Source organism: Tinamus guttatus, unplaced genomic scaffold (assembly GCF_059628265.1).
Source record: "Tinamus guttatus ecotype Peru unplaced genomic scaffold, ASM5962826v1 Tinamus_guttatus_pri_ptg001022l, whole genome shotgun sequence".
NCBI lineage: Eukaryota > Metazoa > Chordata > Aves > Tinamiformes > Tinamidae > Tinamus > Tinamus guttatus.
This window is the reverse complement of record NW_028289556.1, coordinates 320,136-342,489: the sequence shown is the minus strand read 5'-3', so window position 1 is coordinate 342,489 and position 22,354 is coordinate 320,136. Positions and strand designations below refer to the sequence as shown.

At 41.1% G+C, this 22,354-nt stretch overlaps 1 protein-coding gene and 2 non-coding genes across 3 annotated transcripts; all 3 read right to left on the bottom strand.

Annotated features, from left to right (window-relative positions):
• Nucleotides 1-2,915: 2,915 nt before the first annotated feature.
• On the bottom strand, nucleotides 2,916-22,099 carry HAUS6 (HAUS augmin like complex subunit 6). The gene is made up of 20 exons (XM_088538345.1): nucleotides 21,981-22,099; nucleotides 21,594-21,689; nucleotides 21,302-21,315; nucleotides 20,712-20,776; nucleotides 20,036-20,168; nucleotides 19,284-19,431; nucleotides 17,974-18,039; nucleotides 17,444-17,768; nucleotides 16,566-16,744; nucleotides 16,058-16,187; nucleotides 15,367-15,469; nucleotides 13,746-13,842; nucleotides 11,166-11,238; nucleotides 10,530-10,712; nucleotides 9,518-9,653; nucleotides 8,242-8,323; nucleotides 5,964-6,036; nucleotides 5,328-5,510; nucleotides 4,316-4,451; nucleotides 2,916-3,926 (listed from the first exon to the last, which is right to left on the bottom strand). Exons 1-20 carry the CDS (start codon nucleotides 22,097-22,099, stop codon nucleotides 2,932-2,934), a joined length of 3,336 nt encoding a protein of 1,111 aa, XP_088394471.1. The 3' UTR covers nucleotides 2,916-2,931.
• On the bottom strand, nucleotides 6,156-6,285 carry LOC148590903 (small Cajal body-specific RNA 8). Its single transcript, XR_015914228.1, has one exon.
• On the bottom strand, nucleotides 11,358-11,487 carry LOC148590902 (small Cajal body-specific RNA 8). The gene has a single exon (XR_015914227.1).
• Nucleotides 22,100-22,354: the final 255 nt, after the last annotated feature.

Genomic DNA, 22,354 nt, shown 5'->3' with positions numbered 1-22,354 from the left:
TTTCAGCGGCAGTCCTTGTAGTCAGAAACCGTTCTGGAGACCTGCAGGGGCAGCGCAAGAGCACTGGACAGTGGTGCAGGGCACATGACCCATCCTAGCTGATCAGCTCCTTCCCTGGGGCAAAATGCTAAAAGTCCCTGGTTTTCTGCCCAGGGGTCTGTGGCTTCCGATTTTACAGACCAGGACGTGAAAGCTGTGAGACAGTCACCCAGGGAACCTGTGTGAAGTCACAGGCTCCAGAGCTCAGGGCAGCTGATACTAGTTCACTGCTGAGAGCCAAGGTCAGTAATTCCAGTGCTTTGGCTGTTTGAGCAAGATTACAGCAAAATTTAAAAGGGTTATGAAACACTCCCATCTTAGTTATGCTCCTGCTAGGGCTGCACTGGTATGAGCATAAAGTAGCTGCTAACGGCAATGAGCAGAGCCTCTACTACTAGCATGGTAGAAGACACATTACATCTTCCAGGACGAGCTGCACCAATCTATTTTCATACCGTATGTGGGAAATGAGGAGGACTTAGAAACACTTCAAAACACCAAATGCATCAGATTAGGAAGCAGGTCTCAGCACTCGAATTTCACTTCAACAGGACAAATTAATCATTTGCCAAAGCCCTCCACGCAGGAAATGGACTAAAGAAAATAATCACTAGATTTATTTAATGAAAGATGATGCAAATATCTGCCCCATACCTACCACATATAATTAACTGCTTTTCCCATAAAGATGCCATAATAGATGGACAATCACTACAGTAGGAAGCCTGTCTACAGGGACTTATACTTGGAGCATTTTTTGGTTAATGCTATCATTTCATACCAAGATGAAAACGTGTACATTTATTAAGTCTATTAGCTAATACAAAACATAAGAAATTGGTATTAATACTACAAGTTTCACAACCAGAATTCTAATTTATAAATATCAACTTTAATTAGTAAAAGTGTACATGAAGAAATATGCACTAAAATAGAAGTTTATAGAAAGAGTGGTGTCCCCTCAAAGGCAAAACTTATCAAAATATTTACCAGAAGTCTCAATAACTCATACAATGTGCTGCACCAAATAGCAGCAATTTAGAGGCAAAACTTCAGTGTCTCCCTTTTGACACCTACTGTTTTCCCTTTTTTAGAATTACACCGTGTTCAGCTAGTGCTTGACATGATATTTTTAAAAAGCTATACATGTGAATGAATATAGTATTCTGTATACAAATAGAAGTCTACACATAAAAAGTTACTATGAAATGAAACAGAAGGAACCAGAGCAGGCAACTGACATTCTTGAATGAGGAAATGTCTATAGGAAACAAGAAGGAAAACAATCTCCCTACACAAGCAGCACTTGGAGAGGAGGCTATACGCTCAAGAGAACCGTATTTCTACTACTTATGGTTCTGCTTCAGCTGTACAGGTTCCATCACGATGACTCCTTTGTGCCCAGCTTCTCACTCGAATGTTCTTCATCTGGAAGAAAAGTGTACTAGTTGTAACTCTAATACTCAATTATGTGACAAATACTGTTTGGAAAATATTTGGCACAAATAATAAAATATTTCTAACTGTTTCAAATACGGCAAATATGGCAAAACTATCTCCTATGTGGGCCATCACTAAGCAAAAGCTAAGGGGTTTCACTGCATTTGTATATCACAGTTAGGAGAAAGCACTGTATCTGCATTGCGTATCAAGAACGTTTGGCAGCCTTGTTCATGCTGCTTCTTATGTAGTTGTATCTTAGGCCCAAATACCCAACTCCCTTCTTTGAAGGGAATTTTCTGTCATTTTGACAATCTTCTACTGCCGCAGCCTTACCTGATGCTTCCACAAATACTGTATCAAAACAGTGCCAAGTTAACTTGTTAATATTACACAGGTAGAAAGGATTCTGTGCAGTGGAAAGACAGTTGAAATTAAGAGTAATTCTTACAGGGCAGTAACGATCAGCCTTAGAACAGCAGAATTAGTTTGCTTACTCCGTAAAATTACTGTAAAGAAGTATTAAGTTTTCCAACCTAAGAATCACTTTCAACCAAGTTTATACATGATCTATCACATACAGCAAGCTTTAATTCTCAAACATTAGCTGAAAAAACATTTTCACCTTTGTCTGATAACTTTCAGTGACAAACCTACGCCTATAATAGTTTCAGTCTCACGGTTCCTTAGAGAGTTAAACTTTAGCACTCCATTAACAATATCTGTTTCTGTGGTAAACTATTCTGCATAGCCATCACTACCTTACCTTTACTTACATATTTCAGAAGTTGCTTGAAACTAAACACTGATTTAATTGTATTTAAGCAAGATGCTTTAGAGGAGATTGGAAAGTGAGGAAAAAAAGTCAAGATATTTCATAATTCATTTAGCACTGGAACAGGCTGCCCAGAGATGCTGTGGAGTCTCCTTCTCTGGAGATCTTCCAAACCCGCCTGGATGCCACCCTGTGCCACGTGCTCTGGGTGTCCCTGCTGGAGCTGGGGGTTGGACTAGATGATCTCTAGAGGTCCTTTCCAACCTCAACCATTCTGTGATTCTGCGATAATAGAGTATTACAAACCAGGAACTGACTTCACTAGCAATAGTCCCAATCTTCTACACTGAAGGAAGGTTTATTCAGAGCAATTGTACTATTCTAAATGTAAGCTGGAATTCTAGAAATAGGCATACGACTCTATGCTAATGCTTCTTTAAGTTTTCTTTTTTTTTTTTTTTTTTTTTTTTTTTTTGAAAAACACACCCTAAAGAAGTTGAAATGTTGGCAGAAATTCACATGAACATTTTTTCTGCTACTTTCAATAGCTAATGCAGCAGAAACAGGATGTTCCTATGACTTTGCTTTGATATTTACTTTGCTTCTATATCTTGTTTCCTGTAAAGAACGAGCAAGAAAATAATTCACATTCTCACATCAGGGTTCATCAGCTCATACTAGGATATCAAGGAGAATTCATCTAGTGGCAGAGTGGACAAATTATTGTTGTGAGAGTACAGAAGACACTTACCCTTCCATTTATTTATGGAGTCAAAAGGCATTGTGTGTAGAGCTGATGACACTCTTTCCAGATATGTTGAGCGCATCAGTATAGGTGTCAGGGAAGATTTACTTTCAGAAAGAATAATAGGTGGTGATAGAGTTTTGAGAAAGTCTTCATCCAAACAAAATGTTTTTTCTACATCACTTCTTTCTGTATTTACTTGTGTAAAATTTAGACCCGAGTTCAGAGATCCATCAGCAGTAGGTGTCTGAAGTTTCTCTTCATTTCTAGACAGAGTCCTTTTCAGTGTTTCATATCTGCTGAGAACAGACTCTAAATCTATTGAAACATCTCTCTCACTTTCTGTGCTACCCGGTAAATATTTGTTATCAAGTATATCAAAATCCAACTTTGAGCTTGGTGATCGACCAGGATCTGAAAGAATTCCATGCAACGCCCCAAACTGCGCAGATTTGTGACTGTCAAAACTTGAATCAAACAGCCGAATTCTATCCATAAAGGAATCCTCACAGTGCCTTTGGGACAGAAATATTCTCCTCCTTTCTAAAGAGCTATCTTGAGTATCCATACTTTTCTTTTCATAGGGAGCTTCTGTTTTATTCAGAATACTTTCTAACTCCTCTTTCTCAATTCTCTCACTCTCTGATATTCTAGTCGCTTCTTTAACTGAAGATCTACTGATACGATCTATCTTCATCTGCTTTTCAGGTGAAAGTTCCATACAGCTTAAGCGGGATTTCCTTTCTGAAGGAAAATAATCAAAGTTAATTGCAGGAGATGAACTGGTAGAATAAGGAGTCTTTTTCTGCTTTACAGTTCTAACAGCCTGTGGAGTTTCTGTTATCGTTATTTCAGACGACGACATCTCTGTGTCTGGCAATTCCTCACTCTGAATAGCTTCTCTCCATGAGCTTCTAATATCTGTAACTAAATGGTAAAAAAAAAAAAAAAATCAAAATGAATTATTTCCATGCTATCATTTAATTTTCTTCTGTCACTCTAGTAACAATACAACACCCCTTAATGGCTTTGTACTGTTTATGCTTTGTTTTCCCAAACATTTCTCCAGAACAGAAAGGGCAAATCCATCCTGACAGGAAATGGGCGGGGAGGCAGGGGCAGTGAAGGGAAGAAGGGAGTGGGAAATCAACTCCAGGTCATATGCAGACTATGTCCTGATACATCAAGTAAACTATTAGGAAAACTTACAGTTTAGCCAAATGATTTTTTTCTGCTTGCGTGACATGTACAATGTCAACGAACTAATCAAATTTTTAAGTCAAATCCTGTTACAAAAAACAAAGTTCTAGACTTACGTAGATTTTCTGGAGTTCGGGGAATTTGCTTTCTTGCGATAAAGGGGTCATAAGACAATGAGTTAATGAGATCTTCCAGCTCCTTTCCTTTTTCTCCACTACTCTGCGGTGAGTCGTATATCACTGCTTTTGCAACCTATAGAATGTTAGGGAAAAGCAAGTACAGAAAATGCATAATTACAGTTATTTCTGTCAACTATGGCTCCAAAGAATGCCCCATTCCCTGCGTGATCTGAGTGTTCAGAATCACCCAACTTTCCTGCAATTTAGAGCAGTGTGTGGGCTTACAATGGACAGGGTGTACAGAACTGCATCCTACAAGCACATGATTAAGATATGGAATTGGTGACAGTTCTGTTCTACATTTCCTTCATCTTCTGTTAACCCATCTTTGAAATAAGAAAAAATGTACCTAGCAAGAACGTATTTGAAACAGGAAGACTAGAACTATAATGACAAATGCAAAGATTTCGGCACCTGGAAGTTAGCACCCCTTCCATGAAAGATGCAGCTTATTTTCCAAATCAAGTTGTTGCATATTGTATGAAAGTGTTGTGAAAGAATTCCTCAGTCGAGATTCAGAACAAAACACTTTAAACCTGGCTTAAAGCTCACAAGTCACACTCACAAGACACCTGCCAAATATCTTGATTGTGTAATTTCAGAACCAAAAATGAATGCTGAACTGCCAATCCATGCAGGGGTTGATACATTTAAGAGCTGAGAAAAGGCATACATATTGGGTTACAAAAATTATCCCTAGTAAAAGCAGCATTCACTTCAAGAACATGTAAACTACATGAACTATAGAAGTGCCAAAGTGCTATGCTTTCAGGATCTACTTCATTGCATAATCTTCCCCTAAAGTTATTAGCAAAGATTACTACCAACAAGAATTAAGGAGTTTTGAGGCATACATTACTTTGTGTTATATTCTGTCACCTGCTGTCTGAACTCTTAAGCCATTCATGTCAAACAAACAGAAGAAAATTAAACAACAACTATTTCTAACCTCTTCTGCCAGTTGTTGTCGAGCTTTCTCAAGAGGGTCTTCTCTGAGAGTGCACTCTCTCTGGATAATATCAGCATTTTCATTCTCCCCTGCCTCTACAATGGCAGGTTCATCCATTTCGCATTTCAAAACATTTGGAGAGGTCGGCTGTTTTTCACTATTGAAGATTACAGTAGAGGAGGCCTAGAGAAATACACAGGGATTATTAGAAATTCTGAGGTCAAGGTCAAAACTAGCATGAATGAATTACTACACAAAAGTCAAAAAGCAATGGCCTTAGTACTTTTATCGACTGAATATTTAAAAATCTTAAATCCTAGCTAAATGAAATATTTTGACTCACACTGTATTTAAAGTGGCACTTAGCAGGGAGGGGGAGTACATAATCAGGGAGTACAGCCCTGTACGGAATACCTACTGGTGATCCTCTGCAACTACAGTGGATATGCTGAAGTACTAAACTGCACATCCAAATTGTACATCCAAATTGTACATCCAAATCCAAGCTATTTCTTATGACTTAGGACTGATTCAGTGCTAAGCTCTCACTGTCGCAAGGTCAAGCTTCAAACCATGTAAGAAAGATTATTTCCAAATTTAACTTCTTTGAAAGGCAGAAAAATATTGAAGACTAACCTGTTCAAACGACTCATTGCTTTTTTCAAATGAGTTTATCGACTCTGAAGATCCTTGGGATCCTCGAGAGAGTCTGAAAACAAATTGCCATCACACAGAGAAGAGATAATAATAATAATTAAAAAAAAAAAAAAAACAGAACAAGCAGCATGCAAATCCCATAAGCAACTAATCACAAAGAATCCACTTATGCACTGTGCACCTCGTATCTGTCCGTTACGAGTTCTCTCGCTTCGTCCCGGTCATCGGCAGGGAAAGTTACTATAGGGAGAATGTGTGACAATTAGAGCAGATTGAGCCCTAGTTGTGTATCATCCTCCCAAACCAGAAAAGTACCAAAATTACTCTCTGGATTGCCAACCAGAAAGGTTTTTCCAACACATTTCTGTGAAAAAATCTATTCTGCGGGAAAGACTTCTGCAGATTTCTTCATACCCTACTTTTCCTTGGCACTCTTGCTCTGAAGCACCTCTGAAATCTAAAGGCCTGTTTATATATGAACTTATTAACTCCAGAAGCACAGAAAGGTAAGGGGATAGAAGGACCTTGGATATGTTAACAATACACAGTTCACACACTGAGAAGGTTCCCCCTAACCTTGGTATTCTCCAGGCTGAACAACTCTCTCAGCCTTCCTTCCTATGAAAGTTGCTCAGTATTTCTGGCTCCCCTCAGTAGTTCCATCTTTTTTTGGACTGGAGAAACGGCCCAAAACAGGACGAAGTGCTCCAGAGGTGGCCTCACAAGAGCTGAGTACAGGAGACGGATCCTATATCCCCGCTGCCAGTGCTCATCCTAATGCATCCCAGGATCCTGCTGGCTTTCTTGGCCACAAGGGCACATTGCTGGGCCCAGATCTGGCTTTGGACTCCCACGTCCTTCTCCACAGAGCTCTTCTCCAGCAGGTCAGCTCCAGCCTGTCCTGGTGCATGGAGTCATCCCACCCTAGCTGCAGGACTCTGCACTTGCCTTTGGGCCTACAGTCAGTCGACAGACTGTTCATGAATCTGGTGCTACCAGAGTGGGGCCTGTAGCTACCACAGTATTTGGTACCCCTAGGAAGACATGAGTCCAGTCACTCTCACCCCTGGGGATCAGCTGGAACACAAGGGGATTCATCTCTTACCAAATTTGCCGCCATTCAAACAGCAACAGTGGGACACCGCTAGCTACAAGCTGCCCGCTGGACTGAGGACAACTCTCTGAGCTCTGCCATTCCATCAGCTCTCAAGCCACCTCACTGTCTGCTCCGCCTGCATTTCATCACCATCTCTATGAGGATGTTCTGGAGACAGCCTTGCTCAAGCCAACACGAGTGGCTCCCACCTCTTCTACTCAGCCACTCGTCTCCTCCTGGAGGCCTACAGGGCTAGTTAAGCATAATTTGCCCTTTCTAAACACATATTGTCCTCCTGAACATCTTATCCTTCACATGCTTGGAGACTGCATCCAGGATGAGCTGCTCCACCACCCTTCGAGGAATGAAGGTGAGACCTAAGTAGCCTGTAGTTCCTGGGTGCTCCTTTGTGACCATTTACAGGCTGCAGGGACCACTGTTTTCTTCCAGACCTCAGGCATCTCTTCCCAACGGCCGCGACCTAGCTAGGACACCAGTCAGCTCCTGCAGCACTTGTGGGTGCATCCCATCAGAGCCCTTTGAGATGTGGATGTCCAGCTTGCTTAAGTCATGACTAACCTGATCCTCATCAGCCAAGGGAAAGTCGTCTTTTCTTCAGACTTTCTCCCTGGCCTCCATAATCTAGCCCTTCAGTAGCAGAATCACCTTCTCCCTCATCTTTTTGTTGATGAGGTATTTAAAGAAGCTCTTGTCCTTTGCCAGATTAAACTCCACATGGACTTCAGGGTTCCTAGTCCCATCCCTATAGATCCTCATGACATCCCTATATTCAAGCGGCCTGCCCCTGCTTTCACCTTCCGTACGCTTCTGCTTTAATTTTGCCAGGAGCTCTTTGTTCATCTCCTGCCCCTTCTAGAAAGCTCCTTGCTCAGTGGGATGCACCATTCTTGAGCTTGCAGGAGCTGATCCTTTAATATGAACCATCTCTTTGGAACGCATCTTCTTTCCTGGGTCCTATGACTTGGGATTCTTCCCAAGCGTATCCCTGAAGAGGCAAATACTTGGCAAGCTGGTCCTGCTGTTACATCACAGGGATGTGGTATGTCAGCAACGGACTACTGATGCAGTCTGATAAGGCTCCAGGTTCTATTGTTTCCAGCTCTTTATCTATTGCCTGCTAAAAATATTAAAAAGTCATACCTTCTTTCTGGTGTTAATGTTGACTCATCCATCACATCTTTCAGTGCCTCGCCATCCTCCTCATCGTGATTTCCACCACAGACTGATTCAAGAAGATCCAGAAAAGAAATGTCAGAGCTAGAGCTATGGCTTCTGTTTCTTTAAACTCACATTTCCTGCACAACTCAAAGATTATTTTTCTTGAAGTGTAGATATCATTACAAAGGAAGCAAATGCCTAAGCAGTAAAAGACATTCTTAATTCCTTTGCTCAGGTACTACAAGCAGTAATGTAGTTTCCCCATGTCCTGCAAACTGACAGTTATCCCTGTGGACATACTTATCCTTCAGAGCTGAGACCAGTGCTTCAACCCAGACACAAGGCACGTGACATACACAAGTGTTTTGAACGATACCAGACGTACACGCACACCAGATCAGGACTTTCCCAACAATATATCCTGATTTTGGTATAGATTTCTGGTGGAAAGAGGTTTTGCTACAAAGTTTCTTAATAACACTATTTTTTACTTCTGAGAAGATAAATGCCATTCTCTTCTATTCTCATCTCAACAATACTCACAAAATCTAAATCAAGTAGAAGAAAGTTGAGGTAAACATATTTTTAAAACGTTCACCATGTTAGCAGCCAGAAAGAAGCACTAAATATTACAAGTCTTCTTTTTGTAGTATCTTATCCAAACCAGAAAGCTGTAGATATGATTTTCTCCAAGCCTTCTGATATTATGACACAACATTATTGCACAGTGCTTTCTTTAATCTTTGTAATTTGAAAAAGCAAAGGGTCCTCCATTGTCAATTCTGGGGTCTTTCACTTGCAACTCCCAACCTTCTACCTGCACATGCTCAGGTTACTGCAGCAGTGTTATTACCTTTGTAGTCCTATCCCTTCCTATCACTGGCAAAGTCCAGATGTCAGCTGGTAACAACAGTAACAATATTACAACCTTGTAATAATACAGTAGTAACAATACAACGCTCCTTAATGGCTTTGTACTGTTTATGCTTTGTTTTCCCAAACATTTCTCCAGAACAGAAAGGGCAAATCCATCCTGACAGGGAATGGGCGGAGAGGCAGGGGCAGTGAAGGGAAGAAGGGAGTAGGAAATCAACTCCAGGTCATATGCAGACTATGTCCTGATACATCAAGTAAACTATTAGAAAACTTACAGTTTAGCCAAATGATTTTTTTCTGCTTGCGTGACATGTACAATGTCAACGAACTAATCAAATTTTTAAGTCAAATCCTGTTACAAAAAACAAAGTTCTAGACTTACGTAGATTTTCTGGAGTTCGGGGAATTTGCTTTCTTGCGATAAAGGGGTCATAAGACAATGAGTTAATGAGATCTTCCAGCTCCTTTCCTTTTTCTCCACTACTCTGCGGTGAGTCGTATATCACTGCTTTTGCAACCTATAGAATGTTAGGGAAAAGCAAGTACAGAAAATGCATAATTACAGTTATTTCTGTCAACTATGGCTCCAAAGAATGCCCCATTCCCTGCGTGATCTGAGTGTTCAGAATCACCCAACTTTCCTGCAATTTAGAGCAGTGTGTGGGCTTACAATGGACAGGGTGTACAGAACTGCATCCTACAAGCACATGATTAAGATATGGAATTGGTGACAGTTCTGTTCTACATTTCCTTCATCTTCTGTTAACCCATCTTTGAAATAAGAAAAAATGTACCTAGCAAGAACGTATTTGAAACAGGAAGACTAGAACTATAATGACAAATGCAAAGATTTCGGCACCTGGAAGTTAGCACCCCTTCCATGAAAGATGCAGCTTATTTTCCAAATCAAGTTGTTGCATATTGTATGAAAGTGTTGTGAAAGAATTCCTCAGTCGAGATTCAGAACAAAACACTTTAAACCTGGCTTAAAACTCACAAGTCACACTCACAAGACACCTGCCAAATATCTTGATTGTGTAATTTCAGAACCAAAAATGAATGCTGAACTGCCAATCCATGCAGGGGTTGATACATTTAAGAGCTGAGAAAAGGCATACATATTGGGTTACAAAAATTATCCCTAGTAAAAGCAGCATTCACTTCAAGAACATGTAAACTACATGAACTATAGAAGTGCCAAAGTGCTATGCTTTCAGGATCTACTTCATTGCATAATCTTCCCCTAAAGTTATTAGCAAAGATTACTACCAACAAGAATTAAGGAGTTTTGAGGCATACATTACTTTGTGTTATATTCTGTCACCTGCTGTCTGAACTCTTAAGCCATTCATGTCAAACAAACAGAAGAAAATTAAACAACAACTATTTCTAACCTCTTCTGCCAGTTGTTGTCGAGCTTTCTCAAGAGGGTCTTCTCTGAGAGTGCACTCTCTCTGGATAATATCAGCATTTTCATTCTCCCCTGCCTCTACAATGGCAGGTTCATCCATTTCGCATTTCAAAACATTTGGAGAGGTCGGCTGTTTTTCACTATTGAAGATTACAGTAGAGGAGGCCTAGAGAAATACACAGGGATTATTAGAAATTCTGAGGTCAAGGTCAAAACTAGCATGAATGAATTACTACACAAAAGTCAAAAAGCAATGGCCTTAGTACTTTTATCGACTGAATATTTAAAAATCTTAAATCCTAGCTAAATGAAATATTTTGACTCACACTGTATTTAAAGTGGCACTTAGCAGGGAGGGGGAGTACATAATCAGGGAGTACAGCCCTGTACGGAATACCTACTGGTGATCCTCTGCAACTACAGTGGATATGCTGAAGTACTAAACTGCACATCCAAATTGTACATCCAAATTGTACATCCAAATCCAAGCTATTTCTTATGACTTAGGACTGATTCAGTGCTAAGCTCTCACTGTCGCAAGGTCAAGCTTCAAACCATGTAAGAAAGATTATTTCCAAATTTAACTTCTTTGAAAGGCAGAAAAATATTGAAGACTAACCTGTTCAAACGACTCATTGCTTTTTTCAAATGAGTTTATCGACTCTGAAGATCCTTGGGATCCTCGAGAGAGTCTGAAAACAAATTGCCATCACACAGAGAAGAGATAATAATAATAATTAAAAAAAAAAAAAAAACAGAACAAGCAGCATGCAAATCCCATAAGCAACTAATCACAAAGAATCCACTTATGCACTGTGCACCTCGTATCTGTCCGTTACGAGTTCTCTCGCTTCGTCCCGGTCATCGGCAGGGAAAGTTACTATAGGGAGAATGTGTGACAATTAGAGCAGATTGAGCCCTAGTTGTGTATCATCCTCCCAAACCAGAAAAGTACCAAAATTACTCTCTGGATTGCCAACCAGAAAGGTTTTTCCAACACATTTCTGTGAAAAAATCTATTCTGCGGGAAAGACTTCTGCAGATTTCTTCATACCCTACTTTTCCTTGGCACTCTTGCTCTGAAGCACCTCTGAAATCTAAAGGCCTGTTTATATATGAACTTATTAACTCCAGAAGCACAGAAAGGTAAGGGGATAGAAGGACCTTGGATATGTTAACAATACATAGTTCACACACTGAGAAGGTTCCCCCTAACCTTGGTATTCTCCAGGCTGAACAACTCTCTCAGCCTTCCTTCCTATGAAAGTTGCTCAGTATTTCTGGCTCCCCTCAGTAGTTCCATCTTTTTTTGGACTGGAGAAACGGCCCAAAACAGGACGAAGTGCTCCAGAGGTGGCCTCACAAGAGCTGAGTACAGGAGACGGATCCTATATCCCCGCTGCCAGTGCTCATCCTAATGCAACCTGCCCTCCTTACAGCTGCAAAGGGGAGTAACGGAGGATGGAGCGGAGTGAAGGCACCGCGGCCAAACTCTGTTGCACACCCTGTGCTGGGCCGCTGATAAGCCACACAGTGCCTGTGCAATGGGAGATATATGATAACATGTCTGGTGCTGAGCCAGCAAGGGTGACAAATCACTCATTTAGGATGAACTTTGCTTGAACTTTGCTCATTATAATGTGAAAACCACACCTCCATCCCAAAAGTTACCCGCCTCCGAGGTATGACCACCCCTCACTGAGCATGTGCTCTAGATTTTCGGTTGGCTGTGCCTTTAAATGAAAGCGAGAAACTTTTTCACCAGTCAGTAACAATATTAAGTATGACTCTAGTCACTCAAGCTCCACCTGAATGTAAAGGAAAGTATAAAATGTGAACTAAGGATGAAAATGCGGGGGGAAGAAACCGTTGTAACTCCTGGGTCAGTCAACAGGCTGAGTCCCCTTCCCTCCCCTCAGGTCGGGATGCTACCTGAGGAGACTCGAGACTGAGAGCCCTCTCCCACCTCCTGGGGTTAGCGATGATTGCACATTTGTACATCAGAGATAGCGAAAAACCCAGTGCCGTAGTACAGAATTTCCTGTACTGACATCCGAAACCTGCTTTGTAAACGTTGCATTTGAATAAATCATACTGTTTGTGAACTCGACTACTTGTCTGAGGGGAGGCGATTGGACTTGCAGCTGATGGACTGTTTGTGAATCCGATACTGCCAGAGTCGAGCTTATAGTTGATCACACTATTTGGGAACTCGATTAGCTCCTAGGAAGGCGATTGGACCTACAGTCCACAGACTGTGAAGCCAATACTGATTTGGTATCTCCTTCTCTCCCCACCACCCCAACGGCTTTCAAACTGCAACATTTCACATCCTGAACATCTTATCCTTCACATGCTTGGAGACTGCATCCAGGATGAGCTGCAAGGATGAGCTTCGAGGAACGAAGGTGAGACCTAAGTAGCCTGTAGTTCCTGGGCGCTCGTTTGTGACCATTTACAGGCTGCAGGGACCACTGTTTTCTTCCAGACCTCAGGCACCTCTTCCCAACGGCCGCGACCTAGCTAGGACACCAGTCAGCTCCTGCAGCACTTGTGGGTGCATCCCATCAGAGCCCTTTGAGATGTGGATGTCCAGCTTGCTTAAGTCATGACTAACCTGATCCTCATCAGCCAAGGGAAAGTCGTCTTTTCTTCAGACTTTCTCCCTGGCCTCCATAATCTAGCCTTTCAGTAGCAGAATCACCTTCTCCCTCATCTTTTTGTTGATGAGGTATTTAAAGAAGCTCTTGTCCTTTGCCAGATTAAACTCCACATGGACTTCAGGGTTCCTAGTCCCATCCCTATAGATCCTCATGACATCCCTATATTCAAGCGGCCTGCCCCTGCTTTCACCTTCCGTACGCTTCTGCTTTAATTTTGCCAGGAGCTCTTTGTTCATCTCCTGCCCCTTCTAGAAAGCTCCTTGCTCAGTGGGATGCACCATTCTTGAGCTTGCAGGAGCTGATCCTTTAATATGAACCATCTCTTTGGAACGCGTCTTCTTTCCTGGGTCCTATGACTTGGGATTCTTCCCAAGCGTATCCCTGAAGAGGCAAATACTTGGCAAGCTGGTCCTGCTGTTACATCACAGGGATGTGGTATGTCAGCAACGGACTACTGATGCAGTCTGATAAGGCTCCAGGTTCTATTGTTTCCAGCTCTTTATCTATTGCCTGCTAAAAATATTAAAAAGTCATACCTTCTTTCTGGTGTTAATGTTGACTCATCCATCACATCTTTCAGTGCCTCGCCATCCTCCTCATCGTGATTTCCACCACAGACTGATTCAAGAAGATCTAGAAAAGAAATGTCAGAGCTAGAGCTATGGCTTCTGTTTCTTTAAACTCACATTTGCTGCACAACTCAAAGATTATTTTTCTTGAAGTGTAGATATCATTACAAAGGAAGCAAATGCCTAAGCAGTAAAAGACATTCTTAATTCCTTTGCTCAGGTACTACAAGCAGTAATGTAGTTTCCCCATGTCCTGCAAACTGACAGTTATCCCTGTGGACATACTTATCCTTCAGAGCTGAGACCAGTGCTTCAACCCAGACACGAGGCACGTGACATACACAAGTGTTTTGAACGATACCAGACGTACACGCACACCAGATCAGGACTTTCCCAACAATATATCCTGATTTTGGTATAGATTTCTGGTGGAAAGAGGTTTTGCTACAAAGTTTCTTAATAACACCATTTTTTACTTCTGAGAAGATAAATGCCATTCTCTTCTATTCTCATCTCAACAATACTCACAAAATCTAAACCATGTACAAGAAAGTTGAGGTAAACATATTTTTAAAACGTTCACCATGTTAGCAGCCAGAAAGAAGCACTAAATATTACAAGTCTTCTTTTTGTAGATACCATTTTCTCTCAAGCCTTCTGATATTATGACACAACATTATTGCACAGTGCTTTCTTTAATCCTTGTAATTTGAAAAAGCAAAGGGTCTTCCATTTTCAGTTCTGGGGTCTTTCACTTGCAACTCCCAACCTTCTACCTGCACATGCTCAGGTTACTGCAGCAGTGTTATTATCTTTGTAGTCCTATCCCTTCCTATCCCTGGCAAAGATCAACACTTCTGTTGGTTATGTCACTTTTCCCAAAAGGGACTGCAATTGATGCATCAACCACACTTTCCCCGTCCTTTTCCATCCTTGCTTTGTACCATCTAGTTTAAAATTCTATGCTACAGTCATTTAAAAAGTTAACATACAAGCACAAGGCTTATCAGCCTATTAACATGTGAAATATCGGATCAAAGTGTGTTTTCATTAGCACTCCTAACCTAATAAGCAAGAGCAACGGCAGAATAAGGAAGGTCCTGATCAAACTGCTGTTACAGCAGTAAAAGTATTTTCGAAAACGGCTGCTACACTGGAAAGATGAAGCTAGAGGAAGATTACCAAAGAACAAAAGTGTTTTCTTTTCCGATTTGACCAATGGAGATAGGTTTCCCTTCCTCTCTATTTTTTCTCCCATCCAGTCCCCCAACCAAAACAACTTTTATAGGTAGCATGTATGTCTCTGGACCCCTGGTACAGAAATTTGAATTTTGAAACCACAATACCCTTTGTTATGTTGAACACCAAATACTAAACAGCACTAGCATTATCTTTTTGTCATAGTCAAAGCTTCACAGAAACAGCTTTCACCATGTCATATTTCAAAGGCTATTCTGGCAAGCAGTCTTTCAGCACTAGATCACCAGAGTTTATCACAGAAACATGTACACATGAGCAGGGAGTCTTCTGGATTTCGAGTAACTTCTAGGAATGGTGGGATCAAGACAAGTTTCTCCTGTTCACTAACCTGAAACTGAATCTGAATCTTGACAGAAGTCATTGCTCTCATACATTTCTTCTGTTGCAGGATAAAAAGAAAGGGGTTGCAGTGCTGGTAACGCACGTAGTTCCTTTCAGGAAAACAAACAAACAAGCAAACAACAACAAAAAAAATAAAGCATACAAATTACACAACTTTAAAAAAAGGCATTTTAAAAGGAATTAACAGACAATTATTGACATCAGCATTTTCACATTAGTGGTCAGACTCAATGACAAGCTTGCTCTCTGCACATATAGATTTAAAGTTATGACCTTTGATTTCACTTTCAGCATGAGCATAAGAAGGGAAGCTGTTGTCCACTTAAGAAGAGAATTTTAAAAGGGTGAACAAAAAACTCAGATGTTTGTGACTGACTGGAACAGTTTCACAGAATGCCAAAATCAGTGCAGGATACAACCATCAGTGAGCTGCTAGTACACTGATCCACTGGCACAAGACAGTTCTGTCTCCCACAACAAATTAGGACATCAGCTGTCATTAAAATGACCAAATCTTCAAGAACAACTACTTGATCTAATAAAACAATCCATACTATATTTTGCTTAAGATGCACTATCTAAAGATTTAAGGAATTGTTGCAAAGGAACACACTAACTTGCATGTAACCTCCTTCAGATTCACCTCCTTTTCCCAGAATTAAATGAAAATTACTTACTGGATCCTTATCTGTAGCTAAGCAAAAAGGAGAGCGACCAAGATAGTCTTTCCACTTCATTTCCCATTCCTTGTTTTTTTGAGAAACAGATTCACTTGCTGACAAAAAATACTCTTGCTCTACTTTTTGGCTGTAACATAAGAGCAAGAAAAACGCATGTTGAATATGAAGCAATCTATTGGCAAAGACAACAAACAACCTCAGAAACCTTTAGGATGTAATAACTTATTTGTGCATGCAGTAACAGAAGAATTGAAATGCAAAATCTTTTAAAAATGCTGCTTAGGTTATCTTTGTTTTTTAAAGTGAAATAGGAAGAACTAAAAAAAAAATCCTAAAGCTAAAGTTATTCAGAGAAAATTAAGTTGAAAAATATGTGAATTTCTAAGATACAAAGGAAAGACCAAACTAATGTGTTCTCAGTACAAATGACACTAATTTCAGAAAGGACTCCAAGAGAGTAAGACATGGTCCTCAGACTAGAGAGCAAGAAACTGCAGAAAATTACCTTATTTCTTTCAAATTTACTATTATTTTACTTCGGAGTTCAATCTCATTCCTAATATGCTGAAGACGTTCTGATTTAAGATTAAGTTCATCTCTAAAGATTCTTAGGGCTTCATTTAATAATTGAACAATTGTCAAGAAATTCATTTTTTCCTCTTCATATGTTTTTTCTATGCACAGCTTCAGATGTTGCAACCAAGAGGGGAAGGGGAAAAAAACAAAAGCATCAGCAGACAAGATACAATGGATCAGTACCAGACAGTTACAGTTTCTGTACTTCAGCGCAGGGCCAAAGTCTCACTCAATGCTTAGATTCTGTTCCTGACTGTCTCATTTTTTAAAAGACAGTCCAAACACCAGCCTCAGCTCTTCTATTCCAGACTAGCATCAACTACTTGGAAAGCAGGCTATAAATAATATGAAGTAACCTCACTTCAGCTAACCAGCTATCTGGTAGAGGTCTGAAAATAATACTGGTCTGGTGCTTTTGTGCTTTTCATACCGCATACTGGAAACAAAAACCCATTAGGACCAAAAGCTAGATTGGCCAACCTAGTTTTAGCCATCTGATCAACAAAAACTGAAATATTAATCAAACAAAATTATCAAAGCAGTGTTGATTTCTGGGTTTTAAAACAAAAATAATATTTGAAACAACTGATATTAAAGCAGCATAACCATAAACTTCTTTGACTTGCCAGGAAAGCAAGTAAGCAAGCACACTTATCATTCCCCAGCCTTTAAGATGCTTGAGTATGTTTATAGTTATAGTATATATATATATAGTGTATATATACATATATACACACACACACACACACATACATATATATATATAGAGAGAGAGAGAGAGTTCAACATGAATGACAAATGACTTACCTTGTCCCTCTCACTTTCAATTCTGCTAATCAACGACTGGGGAATACTGATATGAAGATCAGTTCCATCTAAAGTATACTGGTTAGCATGACCTTCAAGTACAGAATCTACCACTTTCTTTTCCGTTTTCAAAGATGCAAGGGTATCCATGACAAACGTCCACATACTGCGGACCTTAATGAGCAAGGACGACAAAAACATGTTAAATGCCTGCCTTAACGTCTGTGATGGTAGAGTATCAGAGCATAAATATGTGAGAGAACAGCCAATATAGTCACAGATAGAAGCATCAGTATCCGAGAGAAAGTGCTGGAAAAATGTTAAACTGTAATCTGTTACAGTAGAAAAGTGCTCACCTTTTGAGTTGCCTCAGTTTTGTCAATTTTGCTTTGGTGATTTTGTTTCTTCCTACATGCACATGCAAAAAAAAGTTCAAGCAAACTACAATGAAACTATAGCTTATAGTATTTCATAGAAGTGTGTGAGAAAGTAATTGTATAGGTAAATTATTAATAAGAAGAAATACTTACTTGAAAAGCCACACCCTCATAGCTGCAGATTCAAGTTTTAAGTTCCTTATTTCTTTATTTAGGAACCTAGAAAGAAAAGTAACAGGTGCACCTTTTAAAAACAATTTTGCTCTACTAATCCTAAAATTCCATAATAATTTATCATACTCATTCTTTCCGAATCTGAACATTTGACAGTTTTATAACCATGCAAAAACAGATTGTGAGAAGCACAGGATGCCCAAGGCATACCTAGCTCTAAAAGAACTTTAGAGGTTTGATGCCTTTTTAAGAGTGGAAAAAACAGAAAAGCAGTTTTTTTTAAGAAATCATCCAATGGGAAAGCAAAGTCATTAATGCTTCCCAAACAGAGAGATAGGTCACAAGTCTCAGAATTCCTAGAAAAGCCTAGGAGAGAGATACCTAGAACTCACCTGGCCCAAGCTTCCATCGAAAGCAGAACTTTTAAGGCAGTCAGGTCTTTCCCTTAAGTAACCTGTAGCAATTGCCTCTGGCACTGACTGTCAGCATGCCCCCTTGTGAAAAGGGTAACTCTAACTACTTTTGGGGGTTTCTAAGACTCGGATTTGACATCTCCCACACTCCAATCTTTATCTCTTCAGACTAAGGAAATTATTTCTTCAACCTTTCACCATGCATTAAGTTCAGCAAACCTCTAATCATACTGGTGGCCATCTGAGCAAGTCTTCGACACTTTCAGCATTTCGACGCTTCAGCATGGTGGTGCAGGGAGGGAAAGGCATGGGGGAACGACAACCTTATTCAGTATTACAGGTGTCACCGAAGAAACGTCCAGTAAAGTAAAAAGCACAACCTGACAGCTATGCCCTTGTTTACAAGGCCCAGCATACAGTTGGCCTTTTTTGCTGACAGTGGTCATGCTCAGCTCAAATTGGCAAGGGTTTTGAGAGTATGATAGTGGCAATCAGGGAGGATACAAGGTGGATTTATGTCCACTTCTTCATGGAATGACAAGTTAGTGGCAAGTGTCACAGGGTGAGATACTTGATGCAATTTTTGTTTCAGATTTCATAGAGAAAGTCAGTCCCCAAGCCTCTACACCAAATAGCAACGAGGAAACGAACTGTGAACTACTGAAAGGAAGGAAACAGTTGGGTCTATCTGTACAAACTAGACACAAAACTTTGTTAACTGACGGGATGCACACAAGAGTAGCAGGAACTGGCTGACATGACTGCCAAACTTGTCATCTTTGAAAAGCTATTGGGGAAGATTTTGTAACTGAAAAGCTAACAAACAGGAACATTAGCTTCTGGGAAAATAACCAGTTTTTTAAATGCATTACTTACATTTTTTTCTTCTTATGCTCTCGAATTATAAAATCTTTCTTTTGAAGTATCTGCAGAAGTTTATTATATGCCGTTCTGTATCTCGCTTTTGTCAAGCATGGATTGTCTTCCATTAAGTTAGCAACATCAGCAAAAGGTATATCAGTGCCTAAATGAAAGCTAGTATTTTTATTGCATATTCACTTCCTATCAAACTAGACAACCTTCTCATCCGTCTGGTTTAAACTACAGATGGGAATACAAATTCCTATTCTAACCTGATCTTAAGCACACAATTCGTTCTTCAACTCTTTTCTATTGCAGATCTTCCTTCCCTCACTCTCACCCCTTCTCCCCCTCCTCAGTACATGAAACACTAAAAAGGAAAAAAAAAAAGCCCGGAATATATAGTTCTCAACCCTGAAAAATCCAACAGTATTCAAACAGTAAGAAACACCACGGGATGAAAATCTGCTTTTGGACCAAAGCATTACTGCTATGCCCGTATATATTTATACCACTACACCCATGTACACACACACACACACACACAACTACATCATTACATACATAAACTTTCTAAAAGCAAGAGCCATAAAGCAAGAGCAAGCAAAACAAGCTGCACTCTATTCTAGCAGCTGCTCAGTGTAAGTGTACCCTATAAATGATCTAGAACCAGCAGTCAGCTCAGGCCTACCAAAGCTCCTGGCATTCATTAAAATTTTAACAGGAACACCATCAAATATTAGAAATCAAGTTTTCCTTATGCTTACCTGTAGAGTTTACTTTTATACCCTGAATCAATACGTATCTTGCAAATTGATACATTACATTAATAAATTTAGGACCAGCAGGAGAAAGAAATAAAGACGGTGTAATTTGTGGAAAAGTGCTTTTACTTTCCTCCTGGAAGAAAGGAAATTGATTTTAATACAGAATTAATCCAAGAAATAACACCTAAGCACCTACCAAATATTTAGCTGGGTATCAAAACACTGCAGATGTGCCTGCTAGTAAGTCTGAGGCAAAGCTTAACTACTTTGCTAACATGATGACAAAGACTTGAACGAATGGAAGAGACTAAAGGCTTACAGATATTCCACAGAAGTTCTGACTACGGAATGGGCAGGTAACATTTATCTTTGAAGGAAATAAATAGATAAATAGATAGATAGACAGACAGATAGAGTTCAGGACCCTGCTACAAACTTCTGTTTAATTTTATGTAACCCAAATCCAATCCTTAATCCTTGGATGGTCTGGGTTAAATCTTAACTACATCATATCACAACCCTCTTCTCAAAAAAGATTCAAAGCAAACTACATGAAATGTTTTTTTTTCCTACCAAATAATTCAATTTTACCTGATGTCTTAAAAATCTAAAGCACCATATGCACTCTCCATTAAAGAAGTCACAGGAACCACTAGAATACTAATTTCCAACTTACTGCAATTTCTTTTAACCAGGCAAAGCATTGCTTCCTAAATTCAGGATCTCCTTGAAGTGAGTACTCTCTTCTCATTTAAAAGGAAAGAAAAGAAAAAAAAATCAAAAATTGGTCAGTTATAAAATTAACCACTATAAAACTCAACTGAGGCAAAGATCTTGGTTGTGCCGCATAGAAGCAGAGAATGAAGGGTTACATCTGACATCCAGAATAGCTAAAAGGTCATTAAATGACAAAGTTTTATTTCCCAACATGCGGACTGCAAAGTCTTTCAGACTAATCTGCAGTTCTTTTAAATTCAGAAAACAACAACTGTCTGAGGGCTAAAATCTTCGGTTGTGGAGTCTCCTTCTCTGGAGATCTTCCAAACCCACCTGGATGCCACCCTGTGCCATGTGCTCTAGGCCCTTGCTGGACACCCCTGCTGGGTTGCACTCGATGATATCTAGAAGACCCTTCCAACCTCAACTATTCTCTGATTCTGTGATTTCCAGTCTCTCCTTTCAGACTTTTTCATGTGTAAACTAAAATAACTCAGCTATTATGGTGTGAAGTTTTAGTTTGTTTTTTGTTTTTCTCATGTTGACTACTCCGTGAGCAATCTCTAACTAGCAAGGTTTTTCAAATGTTTGGTCAGGAAAAAAATGGGAGAGAGACTACTTGGCAACTATGAAAACTTTTACAGAATTAGCAAAGTAGAAGCCACCATTAAAACCTGGCTTAACTAAGGTAAGCTGTTCTGGCACATCACAAAGTTTTGGCCAGGGCAGAAGCTATCTGAAAATATTTGTTTTTCAAAAGACAGACCACTTCGTGTTCCACAACCCTGCCCGTCATTCTTGACTATATTCACAGTACTAAGTGTGCGAGCCTAATGCTTACCTTAACATTTCTGCTGCACGTGAGGGATCCAGCTTAGCAAACAAGAACAGTGCAACGGCATGAAAAGCATCGCTGTTTGGAGCATCGAACATGTCCCTGAGAAGCAAACAACTGCCTCAGAAACAGCAAGACCAGCCACTTCGCACGGCGTGCCCCGTTAGGAACACAGGGCACCGCGCACGGCTACAGCGCTGCAGCCCGCGCCTCAGGCAGGGCCGCCGGGCGCCGCTGAACCCGCGCACGCCACGAGCCCGCCGGGGCCCTCTAGTCCGGGAGGCGCCTCCGCCCCGGCGCGTTTGGCGCCAAGCAGCCCCGCGCGGCGCGCCCAGGCCCCGCGCGAGCCGCTGCCGCTTCTGGCCTCCATTTCCTCGGTCCCTCCGCACTTACCGTCCCAGCGGGCAGCCGGCGGCCCAGCACGGGACGTCGACCTCCGGGTCGAAATCCAGCGCCCGCAGATAGAGCCAGAGGTGCTCCTTCTCCCACATCACGCTGGGAGAGGCCGCCATGGCGCCTCAGCCTCCTCCGCTGGGTCGGCGACCCTCCGCGACGCCCTGAGCGCCGCCGCCGCGCTCCGCCCGCCTCGCTCGCAGCCGCCGCCGTGGCCCGCCGTGGAGCGCGCCAGCCGCGGGGGCTCACGGGAGCGGCCGTTGCTAGCGGCCGCGCGGCGGGAAGGGGGCGGGCGCGCCGGCCGCCATTTCGTGGCGCCCTGCGGGCAGGGCGGCGGGGCGGTGTGAGCGCGGCCGGCCGCAGCGCGTCGCGGC